The sequence below is a fragment of the Neopelma chrysocephalum genome, unplaced genomic scaffold, assembly GCF_003984885.1.
Source record: "Neopelma chrysocephalum unplaced genomic scaffold, ASM398488v2 Primary Assembly neopelma1_60, whole genome shotgun sequence".
In the NCBI taxonomy this organism is placed as follows: Eukaryota; Metazoa; Chordata; class Aves; order Passeriformes; family Pipridae; genus Neopelma; species Neopelma chrysocephalum.
The window spans coordinates 5,961,954-5,988,085 of NW_020897715.1; the positions used below are offsets into that span (position 1 = coordinate 5,961,954).

General features: G+C 48.0%; 3 protein-coding genes across 13 annotated transcripts in view; all 3 read right to left on the minus strand.

Moving 5' to 3' along the window:
- SYNJ1 (synaptojanin 1) overlaps positions 1-430 on the minus strand; it is a 53,537-nt gene extending 53,107 nt beyond the window's left edge. Inside the window, exon 1 of the mRNA XM_027680913.1 lies at positions 371-430. The gene's annotated coding sequence lies outside the window, so the exon portion shown is untranslated. The remainder of the gene's footprint in view (positions 1-370) is intronic.
- A 4,037-nt stretch (positions 431-4,467) lies between these two features.
- UCP3 (uncoupling protein 3) lies at positions 4,468-7,217 on the minus strand. Of its 2 annotated transcripts, XM_027680943.1 has the most exons (7): positions 7,186-7,217; positions 6,766-6,904; positions 6,413-6,623; positions 5,906-6,103; positions 5,644-5,745; positions 5,086-5,266; positions 4,468-4,929 (listed from the first exon to the last, which is right to left on the minus strand). In XM_027680943.1, exons 2-7 carry the CDS (start codon positions 6,889-6,891, stop codon positions 4,824-4,826), a joined length of 924 nt encoding a protein of 307 aa, XP_027536744.1. In that variant the 5' UTR covers positions 6,892-6,904; positions 7,186-7,217; the 3' UTR covers positions 4,468-4,823. The 2 variants fall into 2 exon arrangements, with proteins under 2 accessions (XP_027536744.1, XP_027536742.1); XM_027680941.1 differs by lacking the exon at positions 7,186-7,217 and having other exon boundaries at positions 6,766-7,072.
- A 1,315-nt stretch (positions 7,218-8,532) lies between these two features.
- The window catches only part of C2CD3 (C2 calcium dependent domain containing 3), a 41,376-nt gene continuing 23,776 nt past the window's right edge, over positions 8,533-26,132 (minus strand). For 5 of the 10 annotated variants that reach the window (XM_027680939.1, XM_027680940.1, XM_027680932.1 and 2 more), the window contains 11 exons: positions 25,355-25,975; positions 24,264-24,575; positions 22,841-22,979; positions 22,121-22,185; positions 21,170-21,375; positions 20,356-20,456; positions 19,402-19,566; positions 18,364-18,581; positions 16,015-17,002; positions 15,310-15,412; positions 8,533-9,233 (listed from right to left, as the gene is read on the minus strand). In XM_027680939.1, coding sequence (XP_027536740.1) covers positions 9,096-9,233; positions 15,310-15,412; positions 16,015-17,002; positions 18,364-18,581; positions 19,402-19,566; positions 20,356-20,456; positions 21,170-21,375; positions 22,121-22,185; positions 22,841-22,979; positions 24,264-24,575; positions 25,355-25,975 — 3,056 coding nt within the window. In that variant the 3' untranslated portion in view covers positions 8,533-9,095. Of the gene's footprint in view, positions 9,234-14,766; positions 15,127-15,309; positions 15,413-16,014; positions 17,003-18,363; positions 18,582-19,401; positions 19,567-20,355; positions 20,457-21,169; positions 21,376-22,120; positions 22,186-22,840; positions 22,980-24,263; positions 24,576-25,354; positions 25,976-26,132 lie in introns of those variants that run through there. The other 5 variants (XM_027680936.1, XM_027680935.1, XM_027680934.1 and 2 more) reach the window with 4 other exon arrangements.

Below are 26,132 nucleotides of genomic sequence, written 5' to 3' on the forward strand. Positions count from 1 at the left end.
CCTGAGAAACTCTAGGTGCGCAGTCTGCTCCAGGGGCTTTCAAATAATGGGAGGACAGAAAGTGCTGAGCTACAGCTGGGAGCAGCAACAGGTGGAATTGCTGCTCCTGCCTCAGGGATAGTGGAAGAGACTCCAGGGGTGGCAGGGTGTGGTCAGCCAGGGATCTCAATTCAGCCCAGCAATGCCAAATGCTTTGGTATTTAAGCAGCCAAACCCAACAGCCTCCATCCCTGCTGGCCTGCGCTGGAGGGCACCTGGCCCTCCAGCCTGGGGAAGGTGCTTTTGGCTCCCACCACATTCCCAATCCCTGGGACCAGCAGGACCTGTGCTGTCCCCAGCAGGTCAGGCAGAGGTGCCTTTCCTTCCTTACCTGCTACAGTTTGGCTTTTTGAGGGGTCTCTGGTGGTCTGAGGGAGAAGTTCATGGAGGAACCCACTGTACTCATCCCACTCTGCACTGCATGTTCAGAGGGACACGTTTCTCTTTTCCTGTCTGCTGGGATTAACTCCCTGGGAAATGGCTTTCTTTTACACTCCAGTCTGGCCCTACATGTGTCTGTTGGAAAATGGTGGAGATGAAGGGGTGAATGGCCAGGTTAATTTGGGATAACAGAGCTGTGGTGTTTGGCTGTGCTGAGAGGTGCAGGTCGGTCATTATTTGTGAGTCTGAGGATTGGTTTGAGTGTTCAGGACCCCAGGGAGCCGAGCTCTTGGTGTATTTCCAGCTCTCCCAGGGATGGAGCTGATGCAGGGCTGGGTGACAGCCTTGAGCTGGGCTTAATGCAGGCACTGGCCCCAGCTCAGATGCAGTGGAGAACTGGGAGGATTTGGGATTTTTTAGTCTTCTTTGGGACTTCTTGGACATGAGGGGTGGGCTGGATGGAGTGATGAGCTTATGCTCATGTTCACACAGTTGTACAGGTCACCGGGATCTGGTTAAAACTCCAGTTACCCTCATGTTCAGGAATGCAGGGTCTGAGGGATTGTATTTCCCTGTGGGTTTCCAGGACACCAGGAATAAAGAGGAAATGTGGTGCCAGACTGTGTGTTTGCTCCTATTAAAGCAGCATTGTGTTTTCACCTTGAAATTTGGGGTAGTTTTGTTTGGTTAGGGTTTTTTTTTTCCCAATTGAATCAGGCCTTCCATGAACAGTCCATGTTGTCCTACATGACTGCTTTGGTTATGGGTGTAGGAAGACATTCCCTCTGGAAGTGAGCAAGCAACTCATTAGGACAATGCCCTATTTGCAAATCTATCAGTGGGGGGCTGAGAGGGGCCAGGTGATGTTGAAACCAGTCTGGCTTCAACCTCAAATTAACGTCTTTTCGAAATGGTGGAAACTGGTTTTATTGAAATGTCAGAGGTGCCACATGCTTTCCTCAGCAAGAGCTCAGAGTCAGCCCCGTGGGAAGTGGTTTAGTGCCAATTTTCCTGATCCCTGAAGTGCACCAGTGCACTTGCACCCAAACATGCCCAAGGAGGCAAATACAGAAGGTGCACAGGAGGATTTTGCACTGAACCTATAATCCCAGACCTGGAGCTGTGTTTTATACATCCCAGCAGATTCTGCCTCACTCAAACACTGTTTGAAGCTCAGCATCCCTCCTGCTCCCTTGGACTTGTTGCTCCCTTTGTTGCTCTTCCCCAATATTATTATGATTATTGTTGTAAGGACGCCTCCTTTTCTTCCGTAACCCTTTGCTTCCCAGAGATGGTGCTTTAGGAAAGACTCTCCGGCCTGGGGAAGGTGCTTTTGGCTCCCACCACATTCCCAATCCCTGGGACCAGCAGGACCTGTGCTGTCCCCAGCAGGTCAGGCAGAGGTGCCTTTCCTTCCTTACCTGCTACAGTTTGGCTTTTTGAGGGGTCTCTGGTGGTCTGAGGGAGAAGTTCATGGAGGAACCCACTGTACTCATCCCACTCTGCACTGCATGTTCTTCTCAGGTAGATGTACACTGAAGCACTTTCAGTCTGGCAGAGTCCAGAGTGTCCACTACAGCTCCTGTAGAGTAAAACAGGCCAAGGCAGAACCAGTTACTGGATTAGCTCTTCTCTTTGCAACCTTTCAACTACACACTACACCCTGGGGCTCTGCTCTTTCCTTTTCACATAGATGGACTCTCACCTCCTCTTGCACTGTTGCACATCTGACTTGCTAACCCTAAGGAGTCCAGCAGCTGAGCCCATGCCTGTTTTTTCCCTGTGCAGTGCAATGTGGGGTGTGTACAGTTTAAAGGCTGCAAGGGGAAAGTGACTGTCACTTAATTAGGAGTGCCTAGAAATTTGCAATTAGAAGAGGTAGGTCAGGGAAATCTTTCTCTCTTGGTACACTTCTCTTTTTTGGGCTGTATCTGGAAACTGCTCAGTTTTGATCTAAGCTGTAAGATTGAGAGTTTGGATGGTAGGAATAGGTGAGAAATGTCTTTGGTTTCTGGGAAAGAGTAAAATCAGCTGTGAGTTTTCCTTCTCGGACATTTGGCGTGGGCTCAGCTGCTGGACTCTTTATGGTTAGTAAATGAGATCTGTGAGAGCGGAAGAGAAGGTGAGAGTCCATCTATGGGAAAAGGAAAGTACCTAAACCTATTGTCTTAGTTTAACAAGACAAAAATGTTTGCTAAGAAGGGCAAGAGAGGAGAAAAACCAAGCTCCTCCTTCGAAATTAAGAGGCTCCAGTCAAAGAGGTGTGGAAAATAACAGCTCTTTAGTAAAGAATAAGCATATATATATAGGTAACACCACAAAACAAGCAGCAGCCCCGCAACCAAACTCCCACCGAAAACAAGGAGCTGCTTTTCGCCCCTCGGCGCAGTCACAGCCACGCCCAGCAGGGGGCGCTGTCGGGCCCCGGGAGGTGCCGGTTTTTGGGGCTCGAGGGAGCGGTTCCCGAATTCCAGCCGAGCCCACGCGGCAAATGGCGGATCTCAGCCGCGGCAGCGGGGCTGAGACCCCAGGGCGAGCCCCGCACAAGGACTATGTGGCTGCATCGCAGAGTGGGGGCGGCTGAAGCCCCTCCGCAGGCAGCGCCAGCCCCGGGCAGTCCGCGCCGCGCCCGGGGCTCTGGAGGCGGCAGCCGGCAAGGGACGGAGGTGCCAGTCCCTCCGGCGAAAAGCAGGGAGAGCGGGGGACGAATGGGAGCTCCTTTGGTCCTCAGCAGCTCCGAGGAGGCGTCCAGGCAGTGGGCAGCGGCGAACCCGGGACCTCCCTTGGGGCTTGAAGAAGCCAAAAATGGCCCGGCCGAAAAAAAAAATAATCCGAAGACCCTCTCTCCACACCCAGGAGGAAAATAAAGTGCAGTCCCCTGAAAAAAAACCCCTCTCCCGAAGCCATTATAAACTGAATCCAGGTGGGATTGCAGGGATTGACCCCAGGTAAAGGTTTGATCCTCCGTGTTCATTAAAGATGTTGAAATATTTCTGCTGGGATGCAGTTAGGATTCCAAAGATCAGGAATCATGCTGCTTCTGGTATGTTTAAGGAGACAAGAAGGGAGAACACTCCCAAGCGAAGATAAACTCACCCACTGACCCCAAAATAAAGGGATATTCGCTTTAAAAATTAAAGGATATTTCTATAAAAGGGTATTTTGCTGATGGAGAAGGTTTTTCAATGAGCCTTCTGATCGCAACACTTCTCTGGTGTGGTAAGAACTGGATTCTTATCTTTAAACCTGTGAAGATTTAATTGTTTTATTCTGATCATCATGTTATCAGGGACAGAAACCCATATTCCATATTTTCATTGCAGGAAATGCTCACACCGACTTGTGGGTGGGGGGTCACCTCCTCTGACCAGCTGCAAGGTCTCTTTCGCTTTGGATAAGGTTTGGCTATGGATGTGGCAAGCTTCAAAATCCTGCCCTAATTATTGCCACACTCGTTAATAACCTGTGACGACCTTTGGCAGCCTCTAGGTAGATCCAAACGGCAGGGGCCAGCGGGAGGCGCGGGACGGCAGGAAACGGGGGAGCTCCGGCGGGCGCGCAGAACCAGCAGGAGCCGGCGGCTGCAGTCCCGGCGTGGAAGGAACGGGGCCGCGGCAAAGCCGGCCCGGGCAGGGCGCCGGGAAGCCCGCAGGGGCTCAGGCGAGCAGAGCCGGCGAGAGCTCCCGCAACCAGCCCGCAGCTGAGAGATGCGAACGGCGGAAATGGCTGCGCTTTTATTCCTCCAGTTCTCACGCAGTTCCCGCAGGATCTCAGTTCCAGGGGTCCCCCCCTGCCCCGCCCCGTCCACTCGGGACCGGCACCCCGGGCACGGCGCAGCGCAGCCCCGTCCCCAGGCGGTTGCTTGGGTTTTGGGGGGAGGCTGCTGAGCTCCGCCTTGCGCCTCTGTCAGCGAGAACCCTCTCATGGTGGTATGGAAAAAATACAAGAGAATTTAAACTATAACAGCTGGTGTTGGTGACTGTGACTGACCTGAATAATTAGAGGTTAATGGGGAATTATTCAGTGCACCAGAAGTGAGAGAGAAAATCAGCTTGATCAGACCCCATAGGGGTGGTTTATTGGAAGTGCCAATAAGGAATAACAGGAATTGCCACAGCCCCCATCTCTTGGCTTGGTCCCACCTGCCCGCACCGCTGCCCCTGGGAAGCGCTGCTCTTCCCAGCTGGAAAACCTAGAAACATTTCTTTTCTTACTTCCTAAAACTCCTCTCTGGAAACTTCTACTCTCCCATATTTCTCCTCAAACAGCGTCATTTCTCCTTCCGTCTCTCCAGAAGTGGCATTGCTGCTCCCTGGCGTTTCCACAATTAATATAATTGATGCTGAGCCTCTCTGGGATGGTGAGAGGGTCCAGAGTGGGGTCAGGCCAGGGCTGGACTGAGATCAGGCCAGGGCTGGCCGTACCAGCACCGCCGCGCGCTGCAGCTGCTCATAGGACACGAACATGACCACATTCCAGGAGCCCAACCGCAGGAAGGATGGGATGAAGCTGTGCCGGGAAAAGCAACACTGAAGAGGATGTACCAGGGACATCCCCCTCCCCAAAGCCCCGCTTGTGGGTTGGGATATCTGGAGTTCAGTGCCATGTGGCCACACGGCTGTCACGGCGAGTTTGTGGGTGTTCAGTGGGGTGTTCCCAACTCACCCCTTGTAGAGGCCGGCGAGGCCATCCTGCTTGAGCAGAGCCAGGAGGCAGCTCAGGGCATTCTGGTACTGCCCGGGGCTGGCGTTCATGTACCGTGTCTTCACCACATCTACTGGTGATGCCACCACCGTGGCGCAGAACCCAGCGCCGAAGGCAGCCACAAAGTGGCATGGAACATTGTCTAAAGGCGGGGAGGAGACAGGGTTGGATGTTGTGGGGACAGGGAAGGCCCTGCCCGTGTCCCCCCTCATGGGATGTTGTCTAAAGGCAAGGAAGAGCCAAGGGTTGGATGTTGTTGGGACAGGGATGGCGCCTGGCTGTGTTCCCCCTCATGTCATTGAGGATGTTGTGAGGACAAGGATAGCGTCTGGCTGCATTCCCCTGTCACGGGACGTTGTCTAAACATGGAGAAGAGCCAAGGGTTGGATGTTGTTGGGACAGAGAGGGCCCTGGTCATGTCATCCCTCACAGGATGTTGTCTAAAGGCAGGGAAGAGCTGGGGTTGGATGTTGTGGGGAGAGGGAAGGCCCCAGCAGTGTCCCCCCGTGCCATTCTCACCTGCCATGAGCCCTGTCCGCAGCAGGACATCCTTGAGGAGGTCGTAGGTGACGAGCTCCCCGCAGTTGATGATGGCATTGCGGGCAATGTTGGGCAGCGTTCCTGGGTAGGAGAGGGGGGGCATTGGGAATGGGGGTCACAGCTCCTCCTGGAGCACCCTGGGCGGGTGCCCCAGCCCTGCTATCCCCATCCTTGTCCCCTTCCTCATCCCCATTTTCATTTCCATTCCCATCCAATCCCTTCCCATCCCCTTCCCCCGTACCTCTCCAGAGCCCGCGGATGCCTTCCTCCCTGGCGATGGTGCGATAGGCATCCACAGTGCCACTGTACTGGCGGGCCCTGTCCAGCAGTGCCCCGTTGGCTTGGAAGCGGACCTTGACCACATCGGTGGGCTGGGCACAGGCCACAGCCACGGCCCCTGTGGTGCAGCCTGCCAGGAGCCGTGCAGCCAGGCCTGTATCTGGAGAGAGCAAGTGCTGGGATCACTGGCCTTGCGAGAACCCCCAACCCCGTGGGGACCCCAGGGCAAGGAGGACCCTGGGCTGTGTGGGAACCCTGGACCTGCAGGGGTCCTAAGCCCTGTGGGCACCCTGGGCTATGGGAGGACCGTGGGGCAAGTGGGGACCCCAGCGCTTCACCAATGGTCATCTTGTGGGTTTGTGCCCCTCCAAGTGGATTGCTCACCCCGGAGTGGGCTGTGCCCCTCCAGGGTAGGGTTGTGCATTGGGATGGGGGGGTGCAGGGATGTCTGGACCACCTGAACACTCACTCTCAGCACCCTTGGGGGTGTAGAGCTGCTTCACGGAGTCATAGAGCCCAATGCGGATGGAGGCGAAGCTCATCTGGCGCTGCAGCCCGGCTGCCAACCCACTGTACAGGCTGCGGGGTCCCTCTGTCCTCACCATGGTGCTCAGCGTCCCCAAAACACCCTGGTACTTCACAGAGCTGATGGCCCGGGGGATCTTCACCTCACCCTGGATCTGCAGGGTGCCAACCGTGTCACCGCGCCTTCCGTTCCCCTCCAAACGCCACCAGCTCTGGGGTGGAGCTGGCATGGGGAGTCCCACTGTCACAGGACAGTCCCTCTGCCCATGGGATTTTGGGGGGCCCGGCGGGTCATACCTGCAGGCGCACTTTGGCGGTATCCAGGGGGAAGGTGCAGAGGTCAGCGATGCATCCGGCCATCCCCGCGCTGACGAACTTCATGGCGGTGGTTGGGGGCACCTCGGGGGGCTTCAGACCCACCATAGTGGCAGAGGGGCTGGAGGGAGGGGAGGGGTTTATGGGGGATCCGGGATGCTGCGATGGATGGGGCTTCACGCAGGTTTGGTGATGATGTGCCGGGGTGGTTTCTGCTGGCTTGGGACAACCCCAAAACCCATATCCAGCCCTGTTTCCTAGCTTGCATCCCCGGGGAAGTTGAGGCATGGAGCTTCCTTGCTCAGCATGGGATTCACCCATTCCCACCCTCCCCTATCCCGCCCCAGCCATAATGGGGGTTGCTCAGTGAGATCTTCTCCCGTGTTCCCCCCATGGCCTCACCGTAGGGACCTCGGCACTGCTTCTTTGCTCCTGCCTTGCTCAGGCAGCACCCTGAGAGCCGACTCCTTGGCCCCACCTTATATAGCACCCAGGATGACATTCCAGCAGCCACGGATTGGATCGGGTGACAGGAAAACTGAGTTCCCCCCGTGGCATTTGAGCTGATGGGAGTGGGGTCACCTGGTACCCATGACAGGGTTGTTGTTTCAACCCTCTGCCCACACTGAGGGCTCAGGCATGGGAAGCAGGGATCCTGCCCAAATCCCAGAACCCATTGGAGCAATGCTGTGGGGAAGCACCCAGCAATGTCCAGGTGGCCACTGGGACTGCAGGGATTGGGGAGGAATGTCAGGTTTTAACCTAAAAGTGCTCTGGGAAGAATGAGATGTAGAAAATGCCCAAAAAAACCACCATCCCCACAACGCCCTTCAGAGTGTGGCTGGGCACTGGGGCTGAGGCTTCCGGGGACGACAAGGCTCCAGACAAGAGGCTGGAGGCCAAGGTGGAGTGCAGAAATGCCCCTTTAACTCCAGTTTTAAAAACTTCCATGTGTTTAACCCTTGGTGTTCCTCAGCACCACACTCACAAAGCCTGAAGGGATGGGCCACATCCCTCTGGATGTGCCAGGAACCTCCATGCTCACACCTGAGCTTCCCTCGCATAAGAGGGACTTTGAGTGGTTGTGATGTCCTGAAACCACTTTTGCTCCATCCCTTGGGCTCCAGGAAAAAGCTGCCTGGCACTGACACCCTTTTCCAGTTGGCTCCTGCCTTATTTTCCTGCCCATCTGCACAGCTGACCTAAACCCAAGAGGAAGGTGCTGTTTACCTCATGCCCAAGGGATCAACACTTGTCACCTCCTCTGTGACAGTGTTCCCAGCCCAGCTGGCATCCCGCCTGGGTTTTTTTGGGAATGCAACTGGGAGAAAGCAGCCTGCACGTCACTCCTCTCCCTGCAGGGGACACTGAGCATGTTTACCTCCCATCCCGACCCGGCAAGAGCAGGAGGGAAATGGGCCGGGATCACAGGGCAAGTTGTGCCAGCAGTGAATTACACATTTAGGGTGTCCCCTGGGAAAAACAACACTACAGAGGGAGGAGGAAAAGGGGCTGCTGATCCTTTGGCTCCTTTAAATCCTGAAATCCGTGTATGGTTTGAAAAGCAGCTTGAATTGGGAGCAACTTGTCCCATGCAGCTGTGCTGTACAGTGATATTGAGTTCCTTGGCAAAGCAGTGACCTTTCCATGTGTCCCCAGCCAGCCCAGCTTCCAGCAGCATTTCTCCACCCTGGAAGCTTGTGGAGGAAGGAGTCCTATTCCCTTTTGAGGGGGACACTTCACACTAGCTGACAAGAAACCAGGGGAATTTTATTGAAACACAAAGACTAGAAAGAGAGTAGTACAAAAATAACTGAGCTCTGTTGGCATCAAAGTCTGTTCTCCAAAAGGTGCAGGACATAAAAATATACAAAAATAATTTAGGATAAAAAAATTTCATCTTTCTAGTCCCCCCCCTTTTGTACACTCAGCAGTGTTTTACAGTGCCCTTGGCCTGTGTTCACTCAAGCACTCTGGGCATCTCTAGAAACTGCAAATTGTGCTGCCCACCAGCTATTTTTGAAAGGGTGATTTCACAGGAATATATCCCAAAATTAGACTATGTGGAGAGCTCATGGGTCACCCACAGGGGTGCATCTCTTCGGGGACCTGCCCCTGCAAGACACACGGTCACGTAACTCCCTGTGGGTGATCAAAGGCTTTAAGCCCCTCTAATTAGGGGATGCCCAATTAACCAACCAATTAGGCAAACTAAAAGCAGAGCCTGAAAGCTGTGGCTTTCACCTGCCCTCTACTGGAGGATCCAAAGGTTGGGATCGGGAAGCTCCACTGTTGATGGTCTCTCATGAATGCTATTCCTTCTTGGAGAGCTGAGCTGAGAAGATCCTGGCAATTCTTTGGGCTTCCTCTTCTGAGAGGTTGGGCGTGGGCTTGGGATGATTTGGCCTTCGGTATGGGATGCCCCCTGGTACTGCTCCGCTCCTTCTCTCCTGTGGAGAGAACGAATCAGGTGTGAGAACTCTGCCAGCACATGGATTTGGGTTGTGGCAAACCACAGGGAAACCAGTTGGATGCACAGGAAAAACCACCACAATGAGAAAGGTCCCAACCCTTAACTCTGACTTTGTTAAAGTCCATCCTCAGCCAAAGCCTCCCTCGTGAAGCCAAAGGAATGACACTGATGTAGTCACTGGGATCTGACTCTCTGTGTTTTGGCTATCAATTATTATTTCATTTCTTTAATTTGCAGAACCCTAAAGACCAAACCCCCTTGCAGTGGAGAGGCAATGCTCTGGCACAACAAATCCAAGCTGGCTGACAGTACAAGGCAGGGAATGGGTTTAAACTAAAAAAGGAGAGATTTAGATATTGGAGAGCGATTCTTCCCTGTGAGGGTGGTGAGGCCCTGGCACAGGTTGCCCAGAGAAGCTGTGGCTGCCCCATCTCTGGAAGTGTCCAAGGTCACGTTGGACAGGGCTTGGAGCAACCTGTTCTAACGGAAGGTGTATCTGCCCATGGCAGGGGGGTGGAATGAGATGAGCCTTGAGGTTCTTTCCAACCCAAACATATGATTCCAGGACAAATGGGATGGGCCAGTGTAATGGACTGATTAAACGATGGAGTCTGCTTCTCCACCGTCTCGAGCATGGAGCTAAAAAGCCCTGATGCCACAGCCGGGCTGCTGCAGGAGCTGAGCTACTTGCCAAAGCTCCAGGAGGCAAGCCAGCAGAGGCAGGTAGACGAGCGAAAAAAGATATAAACTTGTTACAATCAAGAACACGGCCAGGAGTTACTCTCCCAAATAAGGTATGCCAGGCAGATCTTGCTTGGAGACTGGGGAACCAGCCAATGGACACTCAGGGCCCATCTTGGTACCAGGTGACCTTTGCTGGGATACTGCTGAACTGGCCAGCGGGCATCCAGGGGCTAGCATGGTGAGGGTATTTAGGGACATGCCCGGGGCCTGCTGGGGGAGCTGTTTGAGGACTGCTGTGGGAGCTGCTGCCAATCTGTTACTCTGCCAGTTCGGCTCCTTCCTCGGAGGCTACAAGGCAACTAGGGAAGAAGCCCAGCAGAGATCTACCAGCTTGCAAGCCAGAGGCACTTCATGGTGGTGGTAACTCCTGTCCCCTGTGTTTTTAACAGTTACCCTTAGCTTTTCCTACTTTTCTGTTTTCCTTCTTTCTCTCTGCTCTTTTGTGTTACAAAATAAAGTTGAATTATCGTTTTGGGATCCAGCATCTGGCCTCGTTTGTGCCTTAATCTTGCTTACAGGAACGTTTTAGAACCTGGTTCCCCTCTGCATCTAAGTGGATCAGAACAGCCAGGCTCAGCTGAAGGGACCCCAAAGGAGCATCCCCCAAGAGGAAAACCCCTGGATTAAGCAGTGTCACCTCCTCTGTGGTTTGTTGGCAGCCTCCCAGAAGCCTGGCTTTGTCCCAGATGTTTCTGTAGCACTAAAGACAGGTAATTTAGCTACAAAGAAACTCATATTTCTCCCCAACTAGAGCCAGCTCATGCATATGAAGCACTGAGAAAGCCATGATCTGGCTCCAGGAGCCTTTAGAGAATGAAGCTGCGGGGCCAGGAAAGGCTCCTGGAAAGCTGATCCACCAGTCTGGCCTTTCACCTAGATCCCTGCTTCTCTGAGACCCAGGAAAGGTCTTTTGAGGTGACCAGCTCCCTCCCAAGAGAAACAGCACCAGGATTCTGTTTCAGTGAGCTCCTCTCTGATGTTTAGAGGCAAATGGCTTTTTTAGGAACAAGCGAGTCCTTGTGTTTGGTTAACTGTACATTACAGGCTCAGGTGACACTGTGCAGATAAATATACTTTAAAACACTTCCCATTTTATCACACTGAAATAACATACATGGATAATTAGGAGAATCTTTGCTTTGTTCTTGTTTCTTAACAATTCTCCAGGATGATTTTCCTAAAACAAAATGTAAGGAGCCAAGAGAGGTTAAATGCAGACCTGGCAACAGCAGAAGCTTAAAATCCAGCAGAGAGAGCTGCCCTCTGTAGAAAGCACCTAGCACAGGGCTGTCCAGAGAAGACCAAGTCAGTAGCTCATTCTCCCCACACTGTTTTCTGCCCATGTGTCCATGAACAGCCAAAACATCAGGAGTGGCTGCAGAGGGGCAGTAACCAGACTCAGTGCTGATCCTGGAGTTCATCACTACGCAGCTCTCTAGAAAATTCCCCAAATCTGCTAATTAACCCTATTTCAGAGGTGCATGAAACTGCACTTCCCACCTCTCACAGTTCCCCTTTTCCATGTGCCACACATGTTGTTGTGCTCAGCCAGGGATGGAGAGCCAGCACCTCCCATTTTGAATGTGAGGAATAGAATCCCAGAGTTGTTTGAATTGGAAGGAACCTTAAAGATTACCTTGTTCCAACCCCCTGCCATGGGCAGGGACACCTTCCACTAGACCAGGTTGCTCCAACCTGGCCTTGAACACTTCCAGGAATAGAAACCACGGCACAGGAGCAGGTGTTTGATGCTATTTGACCTCACCAAGGTGAAGGAGAGCAGTTTGTTTGCTCTCGAAGTCAGTAAACAAGGTGTGCTTGAAAAACATGTCACTAGCATGTTGTTTCAGATAGAAGTGGCTAAAATAGACCTCCTCCCATTTTCACTCCTCCGTTCCAATGTGCAGGATGCAGAGGTGTTAGGATGTGTGTATCTATCCCAAGGATGTTCCTAAAAATGAACTTTCAGTTGTGGGAAAGATTTAGCAGCTCTCCTTGCTGCTTTTCTACATGTCCAGGCATGAATCAAAATGAGAGAGATTTAAAAGCACTCTTAACACTCCCAGCTCGCACAGATAACCAGAGTCATGGATCATGCAATTGCTGAGGTTGGAAAAGATGCATATCATCATTGAGTCCAACCATTCCCCAGCATTGCCAAAGCCACCACTAACCAATGTCCCCAAGTGCCATATCCACATGGCTGTTAAATCCCTTCAGGGATGAGGACTCCAGCCTGTGCCAATGCTGGACAACACTTTTAGGGAAAGAATTTTCCCAATATCCAACCTAAACCTACCCTGGCACAACTTGAGGCCATTTCCTCTTGTCCTGTCCCTTGTTCCCTGGGAGCAGAGCCCAACCCCCACCTGGCTCCATCCTCCTGTCAGGGAGTTGGAAAGAGCAACAAGGTTCTCTCTCAGCATCCTTTTCTCCAGGCTGAATTCCCCCCAGTTTCCCCGCTCCTGGTGCTCCACACTCTCCCCCAGCTCCATTGCTCTTTTTTTGGACATCAAACCTCCCTTTTGATCCATCAAACAGGCAGTTTCTACTCATCAGTTTTCGCCTCCTGCATATTTTCCAGAGCACACATCCAAAATGTTGTGTTTACACCATTCCTCGCCCCAGGAAAAGGCTCATCCAGACTCCGACCTGAGCACACACAGAGCCCATCCCAGGATTCTCCCTCTCTCTCTGTCGGAGTGTCTGGTGCTCAGGCAGGAAGCTCCCGCATTCCATTGGGAAAGGGATTGTGCACTGAGGATCATGCTTCACTTTTCTTTTTATAGGAATGGCAGTGACACTGACACCAGCTGAGGATTATTCAGGGGCTGGATTAAAGCAAACAGATCCATGAGCATTTTATAGGTCATGGAGATGGTAGGGTTTGGACCCAGGGAATATTTCAGGACTGTGGCTCAGCAGGTTTGCTGGTGGTTTTGTTTGTGCCCAGGGATGAAGGAGGGCAAACAGATGTGTGTTAACAGGCTACAACCTCCCCTGGGAGTTGCACCTATTCCTGCTTTCCACGCAGGAAATCAAGTAGAGCCAGCAGATCAAGAAGACACAACACAACCAAAAAAGGATGTTTCGGCTGTTGCTGCCATCGACATTTTTAGAACATATAAAACCTGTTATTGTGAATTTGCTCAAGGCTGTGTCTAATTCCCACTGAAGGTAAATCTATCTATATACAAATAAGAATTTTTCTGAGTAAAACTGTTTTTTTTTATCCTTTTGGAATATTCCTAGAGGTGAGGGGGGAAAGAAATAAAAAATATTTGGAGTGGGACTTTTAGCAAGGGCTTGGAGTGACAGGACAAGAGGGGATGGCTTCCTCCTGCCAGAGGGCAGGGTTAGATTGGATATTGGGAAGAAATTCTTCCCTGTGAGGGTGGTGAGGCACTGGCACAGGTTGCTCAGAGAAGCTGTGGCTGCCCCATCCCTGGAAGTGTTCAAGGCTGGACAGGGCTTGGAGCAACCTGTTCTAGTGGAAGGCGTCCCTGCCCATGGCAGGGGGGTGAGATTGGATGAACTTTAAGGTCCCTTCCAACCCAAACCACTCTGGGATTCCATGATTCTTTTTCAGGCTGTTTGTTGATCACTCCCAGATAAGATGATGCATTGATTTCCCTCTGTATGACCTACAAAACAAACACTCTAAGGAACCTTTATGTCACTGGAAACAGCTTCCTTGACAAATCAGAACAGAATAAGGCAGGATCTAATAGCTCTGTGGAACCCTGTGGGGTTTAACACTAATATCAGTTTTAGTTGAATTCCCTCTCTGGGCAGTTCTGAGCTGAGTGGCTGGAAATACAGTCCTGAAAATGATTAATAATTAGGTAGACTATTAGCAAAGCACTATTTGGATATAGCTAATCTCAAACCAGCCTGATTCCAGGATTAGCTGCAGCACTTGTAAGGTCTGCTGAGACAGGACTCTGTTGTGCCTTGTGCTCCATCAAACACCCTGTGTGAAGAACATTTGCTGCTGCCAATGGTAAAACAGAGTTCAGCAAAACTGCTTTCTCATAGTTTTCATTCTAACTGGCCTTGGGAACATCAGTTTCTAAACCCGGGCTGTTTGGTTTCTGCACAGTTCAGCCAACACTGAGCGTGACAGCATGGCTGCAATCTGAGCTGCTCTCTGAGGATCACCAGACTCCTCTCGCTCACGTGGCAGCTGGCAAACATCTCTCCTGGCTTTTCCAGTGCTCCTGCCACCCCTCTCTACCTTGTCTGACTCCCTGCTTTCCCAGTCTTCCCTCACGGAGTGATTTTGAGACAAAAATGCTGTCTCAGCTCCTGCTGTGAGGACGTGAGGATCTCAGGAGGTGCTGTGGCAGCTCAGGCCTCAGCCTGGATCTGTGACCACCTTTCAGGGGTCCAAGTTCTGCAGAGCCTCATGAAACTTAGATTTTTTTTTTACTCTTTTTCTTCATCAGACTCAGGCTTCCAGTTCTTGAGGTCCTCTTCCACACTCTGCTCTGAGGGGGGGCATGAGGATGGATTTTAAAAATGAGAGAGTTAATAAACTTTTCTATAAAATCATAGACGCACTGAATGTTTTGGGTTGGAAGTGACCTTAAAGCTCATGTCGTTCCAACCCCCCTGTCATAGGCAGGGACACCTCCCACTAGACCAGGTTGCTCCAAGGCCCATCCAACCTGGCCTTGAACGCTTCCAGGGCTGGGGCACCCACAGCTTCTCTGGGCAACCTGTGCCAGGGCCTCACCACCCTCACAGCAAAGAATTTCCTCCTAATAACCAACCTAAATCTCTCCTCTTCTAGTTTAAAACTGTTCCCCCTTATCCCATCACTATCTCCCTCTGTAAGAAGTCGCTTTCCCTCTTTTTTTGAAAAGTACTGAAAATAAGATTAATATGTAGACCTCGAAATGACTGAGCCACAAACCTCTTGCAGTAAATAAATATTTACGCACATAAAAAAGTGAAACCTCAGCAAAACACAGCTTTGCTGCAGGAGGAACAATCACGCCAGTTATTCTGCTATTTATTCCCTGTGTCGCAGAACAGTTACTTGATGCCTCTCCAGGAAAGCCTCTCCTGCTGCAAATTCCCTCATTTCATCCTGATGAGCACAGACAACACCCCTATGAACACTGAACATTAAAAATGATCCTGACAGAGAGAAAAGGGATCAGGAAGATTCTCCTTGACATGATTTGGAAGCCACCAGCTCTAAGCCAAGCACTGGCAGGCAAAAGAAGAGAGAAGTACCTCTGTTCCTGCTTTAAGGAATGGACTTAAGTTTGACAGTGAAGGAAATGGCATCCCATACTTACTTTCAGAACTGTGGAAGCATGAGAAGAAGTGCTGAGCAGTCTCATGGAGGCTTCCATCTCCTGGGGTGGGAGGAAGAAGTTCGGAACAATGACAGGATCAGATCTGAGCAGAGCTGTTAGGGAACAACCTTTGGCAGCGAGTAGTTGCACACAGCTCCAGATGTGCAATAAGCTTGTTAATGGATCCCAGACAGTGAATCTCATTCATTTAAATCAATATTCTATTGTTCTAAATGCTTGGTTCTCTCACAGAGCGTGGAACACCGACCTGATTTACAGCAATACATCACAAATCTGTAGAGCACTTCATCCTGCAAAAATTCCAAGACTGCTTAGTGGAACTGATTGCAAGATTTGGGATCTGTGCAAGAAACGTTGGGAAGTATCTTAAAAGCAAAATAAATCACATCTCTTTTCACACAGAAGAAACACAAGAGCTCTTTTACATGGAGAAAAACAACGTGGGAAAAAATGCAAGAAGACATATTGGAAATACCCAAAATGAAGATCACAAAATATACTGGTTAAAAGCTTCAAGAGAGTTATCACTACACTGTGTGAAACATAAGTAACAGGGTCTTAATTTTCCAGGGAAGAGCTCCACATAGTGAATTTCTCTTTCCCGAGGCCAGGGACACTCTAAGTAAGCAGGAAGACACGCTCTGGGAATGCAAGGAGTGTTTAAGGAAAGAGTAAAAAGGATACGAAGTGATTTTTGGTTTGATGGAGTTTTCTGACCCTTCAAGTGGGTCTTCACTGGCGTCATCAGGAAAACTCTCACTGTTTCTTTCTGAGCCAGCTTGGGTTGATACACTCCTAACACAGTTCTCATCAGAACCACTTCTTTCCTTGTCATGATGCTCTTCATTTAAATCCTCTGCGTTTTCCTCCTCCTCTCTCCTTCTGGTTTTTGGATTGATCAAATCCATGTCTCCTGGGAACGGCAGTAATTCCTTGGAGCCTGTGTGGACCTCAACATTCTTCTTTCTGGGTTCAGAGTTAAATGCTCTGTCCCAGAGGCTCTGTCCAGCAGGCTGAAGAGGCTCCTTCTCTGCTGTTTCCATGCCGCTGTTGAAGCTCTGGAAGCCTTCCGTTGCTTCCCAAGGACTCTTGCCATTCCCACCAGCATGGGGGCTCATGGATGGGCTCAGGGTGGTGAGCTCACTCTGGTTGTCCCCTTGCAGGATGCTGGTGCTGCTGTTTTCCCTTTGGAAACAACCCACATCCATGGAGTGCTGATCTCCAGGCCTGGAGTCCATGGAATGCTGCTCAGCCCCTTGCCCAGTTTCAGAGATCACACTGGACCAGGGACTCATCCTGTCTGTTATGGTTGTTATTTCATTGAGAGTTTGTGGCTCTATAACATCTTCCTCATATTCCTCTTCACTGTGTGGCTGGATGTCAAAAGCACCTTCATCGTCCTGGATATAATCCATTGGATGCTCATCTTCAGGGACAATGGGGTCTAGGAGTTTGTGCAACATGTGTCTCTCAAACACAGGTCTCCCAGAATTGCACGGCTGCTGTGGATCACTGGAAATTCTGGGCGGGTCCAACTCTAGCCGGCCTTGATGGACTTCGAGTCTGGCTCCTTCCTCCTTCCAGCTGGATGCATCCACAGCACCTGGCTTCCTGCTACTGTCTGGATGCACATTAGAAGCTTCTTTGCTATTTTTAGTTATGGTCTGTAAGTCTGGTTAACGAAAAACAGCATCAGTGAACGCATGGAGCAACAATTCAGCTTACAATTGATTTATTTTGCCCTTCTCCAGATAATCCCAATGAAAAAGGCAAATTACTGACTCCGGGGAGACTTTAGAGTCCCTTCCAGTGCCTAAAGGGGCTCCAAGAGAGCTGGAGAGGGACTTTGGACAAGGGCATGGAGTGACAGGACAAGGGGGAATGCCTTCCCATTGTCAGAGGGCAGGGTTAGATGGGATATTGGGAAGAAATTCCTCCCTGTGAGGGTGGTGAGGCCCTGGCACAGGTTGCCCAGAGAAGCTGTGGCTGCCCCATCCCTGGAAGTGTTCAAGGCCAGGTTGGATGGGCCTTGGAGCAACCTGGTCTAGTGGGAGGTGTACCTGCCCATGGCAGGGGGTGGAAGAACTGGATCATCTTTAAGGTCCCTTCCAACCCAAACCTTCTGTGATTCTATAATTCTATGATTCTGTTGTTATTTTGGAGTGGTTAAATCCAGTTTGGACAGTTCACAGCACATGAGAAGGAAAAAGAAATAATCTAGACAGGAAAGGTGGATAGGATAATCTTTCCACCTTTCCATTCCACAGGTTCCCCAGTTTTATGCACACAGTTGTTACTGATATTTTCCAGCTTCCAGTCGAATTTCCCAACTTGGATCAAGCGATAGACAATCATTAATGAAATATTTGTAACACAGGAATTCACTGTTGCTCAGTTGTGGTGGTAAAATTGTCAGGGCTGCAAACAACAGGGCTGTGTTTCCTAACACAGACCCTGGAAAAGGGGATTGGAATTAATTAAATCTATGCAATCCTAAGAATCTCTAGGGATTTTACAAATTCCTTAAAAAGCCACAATCATGGTTTTTTTGGTTCCTAGTGAGCAAATCCTACTCATAGCTTGCAGTGTTACGTAAAATGGGAAACTATTCTGAGGCAAGTCCTGCTCCAAGGGAATGGTGGAGGACATTTGGGAAAGGAGAAGGAAGAGTCTGAGGCAGATTGTAGAGAAGAGCACGTAAAGAAGCAGAAAAACAATTACTAAGGATAAGAAGGGAAATAAAAAGAGCAAAACTTAGAGAATAAAGAGAAAAAATAATAAAAGAGAAGTTTAAGGCGGTGATACAAGAATAGCAAATCCTGGCATAAAAGGGATGTGCCCTTTAACTCTATCTCTTGGAAGGTCTGCTTCCCTGTAGGGAGCCACTGGCAGAAAAAGCATGGAGTAACTTTTCCACTGGCAGCAACTATAGCTCTGAGCTACAGTTTATTCTCTATTCTGATAAATTATTTTAAAAGCATCAGCTTTTAAATTGATTTCCATGTCATTTTGCTACTCACAGCAATAACTTACCATTGATTAGACTGCTGACCTGAGACACCAACTGACTGGATTTTTCCAAAAGATGGCATCCTTTGGGATCCACTTCTCTGCTCATGGAGCCATGATGGTCCCTCTCCTGCTCCTCATGGCTTGGTTTGGATGTGTTGCCGTAACTGAAGTCAGGAAAAGACCTGGTCAGCTTCTGGCTGAAGTATCTTTGAACCTCATCCAGCTCACTCAAGTTTTTTCTGGAAGCAGTGGTAAGAAATTTGGTAAGAATGGGATAAAAAAGCCTGTGGCAAATGGGCTTTAATTTTATCTTTCTAGTCAACAGCATGTAAATATGCAAATACAAGATTAAAGGTTATTGAAAAATAGATCAGTAGGTAAATGCTGAGATTGCTCTAAGTAAGAAGATAACACTCATGAACAAATCCTGAGTTAGCTATGAAACTTAGGCTGGAAGTTAAAAAAAGAGCTAGTTTTAAACTTATTTAATCAAAGCAGTTGGATTTGAGATGACCTTCCAACAAGTCATAAAGTCAAGAATATTAATTGATTTTGTGTCTGAGCTTGATAAAAATCTGAGGATTCCTACCTGCATAAGATCCAAGGATTTTAAGATACATTGCTTGTGGTAGCAGGGGAAGAGATCAAACACCTCAGAAAGTCTCTTTCAGTCCTACAGACTTTAATATTCTTCTAAATTTATACCTGATTTAAACCTAGAATATAGTCAGGAGAAAAGTGCTTCTAGCAAATAGAAATGCATCCTGTTGGGAAAGAATAACCTGCTCCACACACCATAAAAATGCTTACAGGTTATCTTTGTAAACCAGTGTGGTAGTTTGCCCCCTCCCAGGGGGGCAATCTCAAACCATAACAACCAGTTCCGTGGACTGTTGGCTTCATGGCATGTGTCGCGTGACAGGACAGAAAAGTCCAGGCACTCTCTCCTGATTTGGAAACACTGCTAATGCTGTTTCACTCCAGTCCTTCGAAATTGGATCCTTCACTTCCAAGCTCTGCTCTGCAAACCCAAGGCTTGGCATTCCCTTGTAATTTTACCTGAGGGCAGTGAGGAGACCGGCACGCGATGCCGAGTCCAGCCTTGCTGCCCGACGCGTGTTCCCTTCCTGCTGCAGGGATTCATGGAATCTGCGCACATTCTTCATGTGCTCTTCATGACGAGGTGTGTGTGTTCCAGGCGTACTAATCCTGCTAAAAACAGCCCTATGTTTAACACCAAAAACCAGGCTGAAATCTCTAATTGTGAAGAGTCCGCCAACTAAGAATATTCAGTGTCCTGAAATCCTTTAAAGAGCCACAATTAATTCTTTCAAATGTCTATGGGAATGGCATTTACACCAAAATCCAGTTAATGGTGTGGCTGGGAATTTTCCATGCCCACTGATAGCTCCCACGCTAGCTCAGATCCCATAACAGTGGAACCATGATCCCTCTAAACTTCAAAGATACATGTGGAAAAAGGATCATCTCTGTAGGCTAATTAAACAAATCATGAATTAAAACACTCTCTCACTAGTTAAATATATTTGGTGCTTGTTTTAAGGAACAGAAAGCAGGAATTACTGCAGGATATCTGACAGTCTTACTCCTGGAATATGTAATACTACAGCATTTTACCAGCTGTCATTAACTGGTCATAGGCAGAATTTATGGCAAAATAGAGGGGATATATCAGGAATACTCTCTCTTAACTTATTAAAAATAAAAGCAAAGACAGATACAATCAGAGCCTGGAAGAAGAACCTGCCAGTTTTAGCAATGGCATCATGTAAATCCTAATTTACAAGGGTGTAAATGAAAATATCAGCAAGAAGAAAAAGAACACCTGGGTTGTGTCGAAAGGAACCTGTCCCAGAATTGCAATCTCCTGGCTGCCCTCTCACTGGTAAGGGGAATTTCCTCTAGTTTTTAAGAGCAAGACCTTTGACAGGGTTTGCCTTTTTCATCTGAGCCCTGAAAATAATCAAGAAGGTTGATGGTCTGTGGACTCACCACTCTTGGGTAGAAACACTCACTTCCTTTGACAAGGAATTCAGCATCTGCTTGGAAAGGTTTGCAGCATTACCAGGGAATGGTAGAAAGCTTGCCTTCCCCTAGAATGAAGAGGAACACTGTACATGAGTCTTCCACAGCGGGAAAATAAGAGAAATTAAAGTATTATCTTGCTGAACTAACAAAAACTCACATTTTCTAAATAGCTTTACATTTACAGTGGATTTTCCAGCACCGGGCCAAAGTACCATTTTACAACACTCTCATTTCAGACACTTTCGTTAATTCCTCCCATGTATCGAAGAGGAAACTGATGAAAAGTAGGATAGGGGCTTCATTACATGTGTATAACACACCCCAGTGTATGTGGAAAGTCCAGAGAAAAAAGAAAAACCCAGAAGAAATGACAAATCTTCCAGAAAAACAGATTCCTGCCAAATTAGAAATGAAAGGCTGAATTTATGGTATGTTTTTGGCCATCAGCTGCCACCCAAAGCAGCAAACAGAACAGAACAATGGCAGGCTCCCAGACATCCAAACCCACACTGTTTAGATTATTACCCTAAAAAAAATTCCAAACAACAGAGTGAAGCTACTGGGAATGTCCATGACTTGGTCTGAGTGCTGTACCTAGTCCTGGTGTGAAGCTCCCATGGAACCATGGAGCAGAATTCCTAAGGAATTAAGTGTTTCTGATACCTTTACACAGACTGGCCCATGAGAGTGCTGTGAATTTGCTCAGAAACCTGGAGACTCGGTGCTAATTAGGAGGAATCTGATTAAATATCAGAGGGGAGGAAATGGAAGCACGTACGGAAGAACTTTCCGGCTGGGTTCGGGCCCTGGCCTGTCTTTCTTCTTTGAGATAATTTATGTTTTGGAGAGGGGAAATGGCTACTTTAATCTGTCCTCGGCACTGCCCACTGAAATCTGTGATGTTGTACCACCCACACACAAGCTGGAAGCCAGAAAGGAGAGGGGAAAGGTCCACGGATGCAAATCCAATCACTCGCTCCGTCTCTGGAGAAGAAGGATATAAAACACATATTCACTGAAATGAAGCATTTTCAGGAATGCTAAAACACAGTCAGCTATACAGCCCTTATATTATGTCTTGGAAATAGACCCAATTTCCAGAACAACCAATCCTATCCAAGAAGAGGATATTATTTGGTTATCTTATTTAACTAAAAATGTCCCTGCAGAATCAGTGAAAGCCCAGGGAAGGGAGAGGGATTGGCAGGAGTATCACTGTAAACACACATTACTCTGGCTAATACAGAGGAAGGCTGAGGAGGTTTATTTTGGAAGCAAAAATCAGACAGCTGAACTTTAATATTAAAAAAAAGAAATAAAAGTATTTGGTTACAACTGGTTACGCTTCAACCAACTGCAGGGACAACAAACAGCATGTTTGAAGAAAGAGACAGTAAAGAACAGAGTAAAGAGTTTCTTTGACAGAAAGAACACAATAAAGAATTTCCTTCAGTAGGCAAATCTAACCTCTAAAATATTGTCAAAATAAAACCTGAAAGAATACAAACAAACCAAACCTTGTAAGATGATTAATGGGGAGAAGGAGGATGCCAAGGGCTAGGAAATCAGTAGGTATTTATCTTCAGCATTCTTCTCGTGCAAGGTAAAAATGTCATTACAATTCTAGTCTTCGATTTATTTAATTTATTTTCCTTGAATTAAATACAAGTAACCCAAGGAAAGGGATGCAGAGAAGATACTCCTCTCAATACTGTACCACAAACTTTACCTGCTTTGTGCCACACTTTGAAGACCAAGGTTTGCTGTGGATCCAGCAGAAGCTCTTTGGATAATCTGTTAAGAACAAAAATCATAATATTTTATGCAAAACAGGAAAAAGAAGGAATACAGTAAAATGCCTCTGGAGTTTCAATGCCACTGTATCTACCCAGTTTTTTTCTGAACTGACAGTGGCAGGAACAAAACAAACCCCAAAATTATTGAGCCCTCAAAGCATAACTATCTTTACTTGGTTTGAGTTTCTGCTTATTTCCCTCTCCTCACTCTTGCTGCATATTTAAAAAGACGGGACAAAAAACCATGAAGGAACAGAAATATGCTTATTTCACAACTCAAAAACACAGTGACAGCAAAGTACTGAGGTCATGGTTGAAAGCTGTAATGTTTGAGGTTCATTTCTGGAAATAAAATAAACCCAAACTGAAAATTGAACTGTCAAATTGTAGAATAGTTTTTAAGTTGTTTGAAGCAATTCAGGTATTAGAAACGCCAGAAGAGCCACTAGATTGGAAACACAGGTTTATTCCTGAATATGCATGACTTAATCTGCTGAGGTCTAGAGGAAGGTGTCCCTGCCCATGGCAGGGGGTGGAACTGGATGAGTTTTAAGGTCCATTCCAACTCAAACCTGTGATTCCATGACATGTCCTTTTCACACTTGGCCTGGCTCTCAGATCCAGGGTGTTTCTGTGGAGTTCCCATTTCTTACCTGGCTTGTTCCTGGAAGTCCCAGACTGGTGAGTCTGTATTTTCTACTACTGGAGTGGTTATTGGAGCATCTGCACCAGCAACAGCAAATGATACACAGCTACTGGGGGCTGTTACTTCCCGTTCTGTCAAAGGACTTCCTAAAATTACACAGAATTAAATACTAATTTGTTATCAATAGTCATAATAAAAAAAAAATCTAAAGACAGTTCAGCAATTAAAACCAGACAATCAGCAAAGAAATCCACTATCTAGAAAATACTTCTTTTCATTGGTGGAGCCAAAAGCCCTTTATGTTTACAATGGGAGCAAATATTACATGAACATTTACAGAACAGAAACTGGACTATTCAAGGGAGAAATGGAAAAATCATTTGCCCAAGATCATCTGAGAGGTCAGAGGGAAAGCTAGGAATAAAATCCAGGTCCACAGGACCCTATTCCAGTGCTTGAGCTACTCTCCCTGCTGAACCATCTGTTTGACAGTAAAAAGGAACAAAGTTTCTTCTTGAAACCAGCTTATATTTGTTTCGGTGTATCAACTGTCTCTCAATTAGTTACTTCCAAAAATCCCCTAAAATGGTAAATTAAAAGCAGAAATATTGCAATGTTTCTGCAATATTCAGAAGAAACCTCCTTTATCTCATCAGAAACTTTGCAGTAGCAAACAATGTCACATCAGTTTCCCAAAGACTATGAATTCCAGAAGATTCTACAATCATTACAAAAAAATCCATCCGCAGGGCTCAGAATCTTTTGGAATTACACACACTTATATTATGGTTTATATTTGACTTTTAGTTGTGTTCTCAAGGGCAAAAAGCTGAATTTTCAATTCATATCATACTTTCATTCATGCCATATTCATGGTATATCACCTGGAGGGTGAAACAGTGGATCTTAACAGAGATGTTTCCAGCAAACTCATCTGGGATGAGTTCCTTACTCCTATTTGTATTTTGGCCCAAGGTGAAGGGCAGAGCCCCTGATGTGTTTGAAAGAGTTTAACCCATCTTGAACAAAGAGATTCCTTTACAGACCGGGGAAAAGGCTCCATAAACCCATGAATTCCCCAACTGCTGCACATCAAAACCCAAACATCCACTGCCAGGAAGGAATATTTTAATACACTCAGCCTAAATTTCAAAGCAAAGAGCAAAGACAGGAGAGTCTCGGGTTAGTTATTCAGGTAAGGCTTAACTTCAGAATTCAGCTGTCATCTGTAACAGGGAACATAATGTTACTTATATTTTGGATTGTATTCATGGAGACAGGCTGAATAGTTTAATCTCCCACTTTTCCTGTACTTACACAGTGATTGGGGCTGCAAATTCCAAATTTTGCTGGAGTATGAACAGAGGAAAAAAAAAAAGAAAGAAAAAAGAAAGAAAAAAGAAAATAAAAAAGGGGGATGGTGATATTACCTTTTAAACTTAGATGCATTGCTCTTTCTACAAGGATATTGACAGCAACTGTGTTTTCCAGAAACATCACATCTTCTTCCTGTGGTTTGCCATTGGTGATTCCTGGACTTACAATATCCAGCTGCTGATTTTCATGGACCTGCTGGCTCAGATCAGGGGGTTTCCCTGTGCCTTCATCCTCACTGCTGCTGCATTCCTGGGCACAGGGAATTCTGCTGGGCAGAGCAGCAGGAGTGGGAGCGAGGCTGACGTGGACACGCACAGCAGCTCCTGCCAAGTCTGCAGCGTTGCATCTGAACAACGGATACACTCCTGCAGGAGAATCCACAACCAACCAGCTGAACAAACCAAAGGAAACACAGGAGCTTGGGAAACAGCTGGTATAGTTCACTACAGCAAAGATCTCACAGCGGCCCAGCAAAAGGAATTTTGATTTTCAGTGTAATTTCTATGCGAGGTGCCAGAAGGATCAGCTTGGAAACGCTAAAATCCATGACCAATCCCCCAAATTAGGTAAACCTTCGTTTTCCCCCTCGCAGCTCAGATTACTGTTTTAAAACACATCAACTTCCTGAGAGCCCTGGGAATAGTGACTCTGCATAATTGTATATACACCTATGGAGAATACAACACACATCCAGAATAAAAACTTGTTTTAACTCTTGTACCCTCTCCCTTTCCTGAGTGTATTTAAAACAAGAGCCAATGACCTGTCCACAAATCTACCTGGTGGAAGATGGGTACCATAAAGCCATAAACTAAAACACAAGTTCCATCTCAACATGAGGAAGAACTTCTTTCCATGGAGGGTGGCAGAGCACTGGAACAGCTGCCCAGGGAGGGCATGGAGACTCCCTTTCTGGAGACATTCCAAGCCCACCTGGGTTCCTATGTCACCTGCTTAGGTGACCCTGCCTTGGTAGGGGGGTTGGACTGGATGATCTCCAGAGGTCCCTTCCAACCCTGACTATTCTGGGATTCTATGGAGGACAAAGCAAAGCTGTAAACATTTTGCTTAAAGTGACTAGAGAAGGAACCAAATTAAATCACCAATAAGGAGGAATGAACATGACCCTGCTTCAGGAACTCACCACTAACACTTAGTGTTCTCCTTGATCTCTCTGCCAACGCTGCGAGGTCGACATAGGCAGATCCAATCAGACGATCTGTATCAAGTGGTCTTTCCACCTCATCTTCTTTGCCATATGCCCACCACACCTGGATTTCTAATTTCTCCTCCCTGAAGAACCACAGCAGCCCTTGGCTCCTTCTGAGCGTCACCTTGTTTGGCTTCTTAAAGTCCACTGTGACATTCTCTGTGTCGCTGCTCAATTTTGGCCGCCTAAGCCAAGTCCACGTGGCTTCCTGGTTGTACAGCTTATACCTGAGGTAGCAAAAAGTGCTTTTATCGAGGTGTGTCTGGCCTGCCAGCAGCACACAGTGGAGTGGCAGCCACACTCTTGGGGTAGAGATGGTCACAGTCACTGGGTTGGCACTCTGCTCCCAGTCCTTGGTCTCCTCTGTGCTGTCTCCATGGATCTCCTCACTGCTCCATCCCAGGAGTTTAGCAGTTTCCAAAACACGCTCTCTGTCACCCCAATGAGCAAAGGTAACAGAAAGTTCCAGCCCCCCCACAATGGCCTGTGTGACGTTTGTGCAGTGTGGAGGCATCGGATTGTTGGAGAGGGTCACTGGGAACCAGCCTGAAATACCTTCGGGAGGAAAGATCACCATTAGACTCATCCTACCCTTTGGAAAATGTCAGTGAAGAATTCTCACCTCTCTGGCCATCAGTCAAGGACCAGAACTTGAGGTGTTTATTTCTCATTTGGAATTTATGAAATAATTTCTAATCTGAAAAAGCAGCAA

What these genes read in the sequence shown, in the direction of transcription:
- UCP3 (XM_027680941.1), bottom strand. Translation starts at nt 7,071, where the DNA reads ATGCCTCAACTTCCCCGGGGATGCAAGCTAGGAAACAGGGCTGGATAT. An exon ending in CATCCGCGGGCTCTGGAGAG is followed by an intron (nt 5,746 to 5,905) that starts GTACGGGGGAAG and finishes TCTCCTACCCAG; the next exon opens with GAACGCTGCCCAACATTGCC. An exon ending in CTCGCCGGCCTCTACAAGGG is followed by an intron (nt 4,930 to 5,085) that starts GTGAGTTGGGAA and finishes TTCCCGGCACAG; the next exon opens with CTTCATCCCATCCTTCCTGC.